This window comes from Lepeophtheirus salmonis, chromosome Z (genome assembly GCF_016086655.4).
Source record: "Lepeophtheirus salmonis chromosome Z, UVic_Lsal_1.4, whole genome shotgun sequence".
NCBI lineage: Eukaryota > Metazoa > Arthropoda > Copepoda > Siphonostomatoida > Caligidae > Lepeophtheirus > Lepeophtheirus salmonis.
In genome coordinates this window covers 8,158,602-8,169,169 of record NC_092584.1, presented here as the reverse complement: position 1 = coordinate 8,169,169, position 10,568 = coordinate 8,158,602, and the positions used below count along the sequence as shown (strand labels likewise).

The window sequence follows — 10,568 nt, the reverse complement described above, 5'->3', positions numbered from 1 at the left end:
CTTGGTAAGGAGGGACAATTTATGGGTAAGAAGAAGAATATTCTTTAGATGGGACAGGCGTCAACTACCTGCAGGTGCAACGGGGCAGGAAAAAATAAATGCTCACAAAATAAAGAAAGTACTTTTGCTTACTTATTATGTAGAGATGATAAATTTATTTCAATCGTTTCATTTGTTCATATTGGAAATTATTTAATTAGATAAAATGTACATGTACGGATGTTTGTAAAAAAAACAAAAAAACACATCTAAGAATGAAGATTGAAAAAAGCCTTAATGACAAATATTATCTTATTATTTGTATATAGTACCTTATTTTTATTCCATCGATCTCCTTGTCTGAAAATCAATAAATTTATTGATAATATTAATTAAATAACAATTTATGTTTGATTTGTAATTTATTTTCTAAGCATTGGTATTCGTTTTATTGAAATACTTACATACTAAAAAAAAAAAGTAGTCTGAATAGTAATTAGTAATTATTAATTGAGTGATAGCCGTAATAAGATTAGTAATACCGCCAATCTGTTGAAAAGAAACTCCGGTAGTCATCCCTTTTCGTCGTGGTCGTCGTACGGAGAATTGAAGAAGAGGAGAGAGAGATTAGAAATCAATCAGTTTTAAGGTAGAAGCGAGTAAAGGAAGTAGAGTTTGATAATTCAGATTAAGTGAGAGAGACTATTGATAAATAAGTGAGTTTGAAGGAGCTATGAGGGGATCTGAAGTGGAAAAGAAGTGCGAAGAACTGTTGATCGAGAAGAATAGAATTGGAGGAAATGAGGACTTGATGGTGGATGTGAATACCCCAATGGACGAAGGGAAAGAAGGAGGTTTTGGCTTGGAGGGAGAAAATGGAAAAAAATGTCAGAACAGGGACAAGGATTCATTGGGGCGAATAAATGGATGCCGTTTAAGAAGTCCCCCAGCAGTGCGGCAAGAGATTCTCCAGGATGAAGACGACAAAGAAGAAGAGGTAGAAGTAGTGGAAATGGATGACGATGATCTGAATGATGTGGAAGATATCAAGGATGACTCCGATATAATGGAAGTCGAGGAAGAAGAAGATCTTTTGGGAAAAGGCTCTGATAATAAAACGACTCCTCTCACGATGGGAGCTCCCCTCAACAAAGCAAACGGGAGTTTTCCTCTTCCCTCAGGACTAAAGAGAGTTGTCACCATTGCTGATGTTAAAGTTTCACATAAAATTGCTGCATCCAACCCAAAGGAATCTACAGCAACAGCGAACAAGAACACCGTTGTCCTCATTGGTATGGATTCCAATCTTGCAGGAAAAACTGGTGTCGGGATTAGACCGGCTTCACGCTTTAAAACCAATTCGCTTCCGAATTTCCCTGCAGGCGTGATGCACCTAAGGTGGGAAATTATTCCGCGTCGTCCACTTCCAATACTAAAAAAACAGAGTTGAGTTACCCTTATTTGACAGATGGCTCGTTTGTTGTTCTAGCTCCGAGTTTTATCGTTCCTTTCGTCTATGAAAAACCTCCCAAGGAAACTTTCTCCGAGTTCTGGGAGGATATCAAAAAGTTGCAAAACAAAATGAGAGATGAAAAGCATAAGAAAAAAGAACAAAAAACCAAAAAATTGGGAAAGTGCAAGGAAGAAGGAGATGACAAGGATCCAGAATTCAACCCTGATGCTGTGATTATTGAAAATGAAAAAGTCAAGTTAATTTCAGAGTCCTCATCTGAAGAAGAAGACGAAATATTTCAATCCTCTCAAAAAACTCAGTCGGAAAACTACATTGAAAGTCCACTAGGGAATTTTTTTATGGATTTGGGATTGAATTTAGTGCAAGAGGCAGTACAAATAGATGTCTTAAAACAACAGTTCGTAAGAGACAACGCAATCAATCATCCACGATCATGTCTCTCAAAAAGAATTTAGAAGCTTTAAAAGAAAATAATCGATACTTTCATTTTGATATGAAAAAATGTAAAATGTGTTCCTACAAAACTGAGTCCCAACTCGTTATGTCCTTGCATTTAAAAATTTCTCATATTCAAATGACTAATTATCGATGTAATTTCTGCCCATATGAAACCAAGTTTCAACGAGAAGTTTTATTTCATATGATGAATCAGCATATAATTCAAAGTAAACTAAAACGTTCTCCATCTTTACACCAATGCCCACAATGTCCCTTTGAAGACAAATTGAAAAGAAAAATAATCCGCTATAAAACAGCATGTAGTAAAATATTTTTACCAGAAAAGAATTTGGAGCCTGCTTTTGACTGGGAACCTCCTGCGAAAAATCCAAAACCACACGTGTCACGTACTTCAGGCGGGATTTACTCATCCTTCTCTCCAGGTCCTATTGCAGAAAGTGTATCATCTTCCACCACCAATGTACGTTCGAATATAAATAGAGGATTCTATTCTGGTATGCCACAACTGCAACTCGGAGGATCATCTATAAGCATGGCAAGATCAGACTCACGGCGATCTGTATTTAATGTTACGCAGTCAGGAAGACGGCAAAATGTCGGAGGCCGGTTTATGAAGGATCAATTATTATTTCAGGCCCTTAAAGAAGGTGGATGTTTAGTTTCGAGCAATTCATTTGCACTTTTGCCTGGCAACTTAGCAAATTCAGCTTCCATAACAACTCAGAGTGCAAATCAAAGAAATTGTACACTATGTTCAAATTCAGCTAATATACCAATGACTCCTCTTCCGTGGGGAAGCTCATCTGAAAATTATGTCCGTCCTTTGCCCTCTGTGATGAAGCCTGGTCAACCCAATGCTGTCCAAGGAAGAGGAAATCTATCTATTTGTGAAATTTGTGACGGTTTTATGCAGGACTTTGAGCAACTGAGAAATCATATGCAAGGGATTCATAAGATTAAAATTTATCCCATGACGATACATAATCGTCCTCTTTTTGCTTGTCAAATTTGTAAATACTGTTTTTTCACCAATCAAGGCCTGGAAAGACATTTCCTGGGATCTCACGATCTGGTTACTACAAATATGAAAGAGCTGGCGAATAAAGAACAGGATTCTGGGAGATGTCCCATCTGTGGGAAGGTTTTTATGTGGAAACTTGTTAATCACATGGCTGAAATTCATCAGAAAACATTAAAACTTGTGCATTTATTCTAAAAGTGCATTGTGTGTACAGGAACCTTTGGTTAATATAAGCTTTTTGAAAACAATGTATATGTAACAATGTAAGTCCCATCTTAATCTTCGAATATATTAAAACCTCCTCAAGTATCTAATGAAAAGACGATCATTCCGCAGAAAAAGTATGATATTACATCTTCAAATACTGTTGAATCAAAAAATCATCCCAAGTTGTAACATGAATAAGCTATATTTATTGTTCTATGTGTTTAAACAACGTAATCCATTTAATTATCCTATTAATTGTGAAAATAAATGTATTAAACAGCTAAAAAATTGAAAAAATAGTTTCAAAACTTATTTATGTATTTCTTAAGCAGATAAAAGTTTTTGAGTATGACACTATATTGGTCCTCAAATGGTCTTTAACATAGCATTTATCAATTTCTAACTATTTAGGTTTGACAAATCATTTTGACTACTTTAAGTGGGATTAGCAGAACAAGAAGAGAGACGAAAAAATTTTGTCCCTAAAATTACATTTTTTGAGTGTGAAAGCAACTATCAAGTATGATTCAATTTGTTCAAAGAATATTTTTTCTCGGAAGGATAGAATTTCCTATCTTACTTTTATGATCCAACAGTATACAACTCCAGTATCTCATTTATTAATGTGTATGGAGAAAGGAACTCTTATTAAATCGAGTCGAAGGAAGACATTTTTGGATGTCAGTCCAGGAGATAATTATTATATTATCAGTTCCTCAGTATTGCATCATATTTCGCTTGTATTGGTTAAGAGCGTCTCTTGATGAACATTTTTTTAATATATATACGGGTAGAGATTACTTATTAAAACAAAACAGTAATGGCTATCTATAAATTAAATATAAATATCTGTGTGTGTATGTTTGTCCTTCAAATAACAACATTTGCCACTTCACCTGTACAACCTGAGGGCAGGGGGTGTATTTTGGCTATTTTAGATTTGCCCAGGGACCAGCAACCGTGGGTTGGGGTGTATTTTAAAATATTATAAAGGTTCCTTTTTACCTAATAACACAGTTTGAACTTCCTTGTGCCTCAGTACTTCAACTGAACCACCTAAGAGCCGAGTTGTATTTTGGGATATTATAAAGGTTTTTTAATACACCGGAAGGGGTGGCAGATAAATTTAATTAGTCTCTGACCAGCAGTTCCCCTGCACAACCTATGGGCTGGGGTATATTATAGAATATTAGAAGGATTCCTGGATCCCTAGAAATAAGGCAGCGGTAGAGCTTAAACCGTATTTCGGCCCAGTTCATCACCTACACAACGTGAGAGCTTTTGGAATATTATGTGGGTTAATTTTAATATCTTAATGTCTCGGGCAAGACTGGGCAAACCTACGCTAGTAATTAGTGATATCCAAATTATGTAAATAAGATTTCCCCCCTCTTTGGCTTTTATTTGCATTTCCGTCTTTTATTTGAATTTTGTAGGTAGGAAATGGGTATTTGTGCAGTCTTTTCATAGTAGCAGTACTGATCACACGCTCTCTAAGTGTTTCCCTCCAAAACAAGAGAGCTCTGTCACTTATATTCCCCAGCTCCATCTTGACATCGAAGCTATTGAGTTTTTTTTCAATCCGTTTTTCATCTATAAATATTAAGTGCATCTATTTATTTGTTTGATTACAATATACAATAACTCTTTTGGAAAAGTTTCAGTTTTAATACTGTGTGTTATTAAATAACTTAAGGATTTTTTTGCATTATTTAGACATCAATAGTTATCATAGAAATGTTGTCTGATTATATAAGTGTTTATTGTACATATAGTGTAGCCAGATGTTAAGTAATCCATGCATTAACACGTAACCCTTTAAATAACATAACTTGTAATTATATCCAATGTGACAATTTTATAACAAACTGGTTCGGAATAAATATCTATATATTGCCTCTTTTTTTTGTAAATATGTCGTTTAGACCACTTTAAATACGATTTTTTTTTTTACAAAACACATTCAAAATATTATCATTCCCATTTTTAGGGTCTAAACTAACTAAGTATATAAATATCTTAGATTTTGGACCTTGAATATGGAATAAGACAAGAAAGAAGCCTTTTAGATTTATTAACCACGTTTTTCAAATATGCAGTAAAAATTGAGTTATTTATTCATTTTCTTCATTATGAATACCTAAAGGTTTTCAGATAAAGTGGGAATTTTCAAATTCCTCAATCTTCGCTGCCACTTTGAATTACGCGATAAAATTTGCCTTGCTGTGATTTGCGTAATTATTTCTTTCATACGAGACTTTATTTATAGAGGAAATCAAAGCCATAAGAGCTGATCACTACCTGAAGCTTTTGAACTTCATAAAACACATGGTAGGCTTCAAAAGTCATTTTTCACTTTGAGCATTGATTAGTCAAAAAAGAAAAAGAACCGTATGTAATCTGACTGAAATCCCATGAGTTTGATTATTGTTCTACTAATACATAATTTACGTGCAATTGCCTAGATAGAAGTAGTCTTAGTATGTTTTTGAAAATGAAAGGATTGAAACAATCGAGAAACAGGTAAACTTCGATATTTTGGATACTTAAATTCATGAATATTTATCCCTAGACACATATTAACCCGACAATTCTTACAAGTCTTCCTTCTTTTGTTATATATATATATATATAAAACAGACTCTTTTAAGAAGTGTTGCTTCTAGGGAACTTTATGAGAAAAAGGGTTGAGAATATGACTGGAGTGATATTTTTTGGAGCTGTGGGCCGCGTTGGTTACATCATGACACCAGAGATAATCGGCCTGGACTTAAGATCAACACCGTAGAGTACCTGAAAATCCTGAAGTTTGTTTTGCTAAGTTTGGCCTTAATAATGTAGTACTTCTGCAGGACTCTGCATAGGGGCATAACTCCAAGGCAACACACCCATTAACAACTTGTGTGTCAATCCAAATTTTAACTAACCTTTGGTTAATAAGGTATATTGAGGAGTTTTTCTATTTCATTTTTTTTTTTGTATGGACAACATGGGCGAAATGAAAGCGAAAAAAAAAAAAATGATGATACAAAATGTTATCCCACAGACATTACAATTATTTCAAATCAATTTATATTTATTTACAAAATATACTCCTAACTCCATTACCAATCCCTCATAAAGAAATTAGATGTACGTTACTTATGTACGTACGTAAATCAAACATTTGACAGCCTCTAGATTCATTGTGCTCCGCTCCAAGCATTTTGTTATTTATTGACCTATTGTGAATTGTTTGCTTCAGCGTTCATTTTTATGTAATTTGTTTATGAATTTACATATACGGTGTTTGTAGACCAGGGGTTTATATGCAAAAATAATAAAATAAAACAAAAATGCATCTTTTAATGTAACTTTCTACAATTTGTCTATTTTTTGATTATAGTGTTGTTTTAAAAGAGTTATTACAAGGGATCAATTCTAATAATTACTATAAACTAGTGTTGGAGTCGATTTTTAACAGTCGAGCTTGATTAAAACTATTTTTCATCGGGAAGAATATTAGCAAGAAGCCACGATGGGGCATCCTGTTCTCAAAAACGAAGCATATTCCAAAACGCATTGGATTCAAATTCGGACTGGATGGAGGCTAAAAGCTGTTGCTCCAAAAGGCTAGGGAAATGAGTTGCATACCACATTTGCATCATATTGGAACGTTAGGACTGAACACCATACTTTTGAAAGGTATAAATATCTTACCTGAAGTTGGAGCCCGTACATGACTGGATACTTTTCTCCAAGATTGTATCGACGTACTCAATGCTGTTAATTTTTTTTCCCCTACAAATATAAACCTTACCAAAACGGATAATGGTGACCTATACCATCACTGAATCTGGTTTTATGCACCTTACAGTGTGAATCAAATATTTTATTCTCCCAAAACCCCATAACTTTCTGAGGTTGTATAGATCCACAATAAATAAAAAATTGGTATAACTATATCAATGCTAGAAGGTGTTCCAGATTTTTACAAACAAAGTAATTTCTTGCATCTTTTTACTTTCTACTTATAGGTTATATAAGTTGAATTTGAAGATATCTTTTTTCCAGTATTTAGGGTTCACACTCAATATTAAATATCGGAAACAATTTTTAGTATAATTTATAATAATGATATTATCAATAATTAATTTTGAATATGATCACCAAAGGCAGTCAAAACAGCTGCCAGACGGTGCCAGAATTTGTTGCAGGCAATGTTGATGTAGGCATCTGACATGACAGCCCAGTGGATTTTGGCAGAGTTCTTAAGAGCCTCAATATTTGAGTGTTCTGATTCTGCAGGTCTGGGATTCTACTTGGTAATATATACTGTAATCAAGGGGATTCAGATCTGGTGATTGAAGAGGTCCAGAGTTCATCATCAAGACAGTAACTGAACTAATGGTACACCTTTTTACCATCTCTTCTGTCAGCAATTTTTGGGATCTTAGAGAGGCAACACCAGCCTATTTTATGTGCCGTGATACGGTGGACCTATTGACGTTCTTGGGCATATCCTACATGGGAAGATGACCCTTCTCTCTCAAGGCTTGCCGTCATGTATTTTATTTGTTAACCTGATTAGATATGTGGGTTCCTTCACAACTTCCTTTTTCTTCATAAATTGTCAACGATCTGTTTTACGTTCCACCTTAATACATCACAGTTTGACTGCAGATTCAGTATTGAATTTTCTTAGACAGCCCCTCTTGGGTACATGTGAGAGGTAACTCTTTAATAACGCAGACTGTTGTCTTTGAGACATACTTCGCCGTAAAAACTCCTTTTATGGACATTCTAGCAACAATGGAGGCTGCAATCATTTGTTGCTCTTTTGACATGATAATAAACTCTATTGTTTTGTATTTCAACGTAAAAATCAAAAAGAAGACTCTTGGCTCTCTGCAGAAGGGAGAAAGAATCCAATTGTTGATGTTACGTTGAGTTATTGAGTTTTAAAAATTGTTGCAAAACTTTTGCACGACCTGGTAAGTATATGTATCCATGAAATTTTAGAGACCTGGAATAATCGTGCTGAATTTTATATGCCCGCATGAGGGGAAGGAAAGAAAAAAAGCCTTTAGCAAAATTTGAAGTAATTTAATATTGAGTCGATATAAGTTTGACTTTTTGAGCATCAATTTTAAATCGAGCTTTACTTCGAGTAAAGTAATCAGACAAAGAAAATATTTTTTTCATTGAATTGATCAAATATAAGTTCAACAATAAACTGTGTTTGACTAAATTATTATAAACTATTTTTAATTAAATAATTTAGGAAATTTTAGAAAACATCTATTTAAATAGTAGGGAATTATTTTGTAAAATGTTATCAATATAATCACAAGTCACAACAAAGCAAAAAAAATATTTTAATTGAGATTATCATCTATAGATTTTATTAAAAATGATGCTAGTATATTAATTTTTTTAGCTCGTAGGGTGGCTTTTTTTAAAGATTCCTAAATAACTCTATGTTAAAGTCAAAAATGTGCAATCTTGAACGTGTTGATTTGAATGAAATGTAATACATATTGCGTGCATCCTGTAATATGTATTGTGTGCCACAAGGAAACTATTTCAGCTCTTTATCTCAATTTATTCAAAAAATATAGTCGTTAATTGAGTTTCTGACCCTTTGTGTGACTTTAAGGCTTTAATTTAGACCTTTTATGTTTTTCTATATGAAGTATCTTTAGTAAAAATACATACTGCAGCCAATTTGAACTCTGTTCCTACGTAAATTTAAAATTACTTAAGCCTTAATGAGCGGATTAACAATGTTTAGTAATGCATTTGGACGATTAAAATTTGCAAAAGAAAGTATTCAAAGGTTAAGTAAAATGACTTTTTTGGCCTTCATAATCATGGTCGGGCACTTTGTTACTGCTTCGGATGTGGCTTGAATAGCTTAATCTAATAGTGTCCCCCCAAGATGACTTAAATTGGATAAAATGTTATGTTGCTCGATCTGGAAAGTTCATTCGTCTTCTTCTCAACTATTCCTTACATGAAAACAAAATGGGTATACATTAATTAAAGAGAGAAGCAAATTCTGTAGGATTTAATGGTTTTCTTGCACATGGATTGCACTTTCAAAACGATATGAGTAAGCACCCCATTCTTTTGGACGCTCCCCTTTTGGGTTATATATGCGTTTATATTAACAACTTTCAAACAATCATCCTGGTTTATTTTCACCTTCTGAAGGGACATCATGATCTTATTGCTTAATTTGCAGCCTCCATATCCCTTTTTTAGATAATTTGAGGGAGAAAAAGACAAAGCAATCTTTCTTTCCATTAAAACAACGACTTTTTGCAATGATGTGAACTGAAGCGTCAGTCTATATACTAATGGAGATATATGTCAATAAAACCAATCTACCATTGAAAAATAAACACCCTGTGTAGTGTGTATATATAGAGAGAGAAAATGACTACTTGATCCAAGGACTATTAAGCAAAACCAACGAACTTTCCATTGATTTAAATAAAATATTTGTATACAAATATATATAAATTAATAATAATAGACAAATTATAATTTAAAATAATCTTTTGAGTTGTAACGACAAATGAACCGATTCTACTGCAAATTTATTAGCAAAAAGTATAATGATTATTTATAGATATATTATAATTGATGTGAGAATATACATATTACATACTTATAAACCGTAATATCCTGTTTAATCCGGGTTTTACACGTCCGGTATTTATTTGAATTAATAGTTGTTCATCAGGTATGTCACAAAGATGTTTCTTGAAGGAAGCTAAACACCTTTACAGTTTTATTTAATGTTTTTTATACAAGAAAATATATATTTTCTTCCAGATGGATTAAACATTCTAAATTTTTACGACAAGCACGGTCTCATAACAAAGTATTGCACATTTTACTTACATTTATCAAGTTATTAATCGATAATGATTTAACTTGTTACGAAGAATATTTATGGCCACATTAAAAGACCATTAAATTTGGAGAGGTCAATATTTTAGGTCAGGGTAGCAAAAAACGTTCGACATACATAATCGACCAATAATTTTGAACATATTGAGGTACAGAGCTCAAATTGGTGTTATTATGTAGGTTTAATATAAATGCTACTTATAGGAATAATATACAGTATATTTGGCCTCAGCTTTCATCCAAGGTATCACTTGGTCAGACAGGAGACCTGTCGGTATCCACTCTCTCGTTGGGGCCAAAGAATAGTGGGGCAAGACGCTGTTGTTGCTCCCAATGAGTAATGATGATGGCCGGAAACTTCGTTTTAAGGACGTGGGGAACATTAGCTCTCTGTATGACCGACCACATGTCGTTCTGGATGTTGGTGGATCTGTCGACAATTCATTGTTTCTCATCCGAATAAACAATGATTAGGTTAACATGGGACTTCACATCATTCAGCAATTTTCTTCCGTGGGCAGCCCAGGT

At 33.7% G+C, this 10,568-nt stretch overlaps 1 protein-coding gene across 1 annotated transcript; it reads left to right on the top strand.

The window, feature by feature from the left end:
* Positions 1 to 1,560: 1,560 nt before the first annotated feature.
* On the top strand, positions 1,561 to 3,128 carry LOC121130461 (uncharacterized). The gene is given in 2 exon segments (XM_040726205.2): positions 1,561 to 1,854; positions 1,857 to 3,128. Coding segments are annotated over 2 exon segments (1,566 nt in total).
* The last annotated feature ends 7,440 nt before the right edge of the window (positions 3,129 to 10,568 follow it).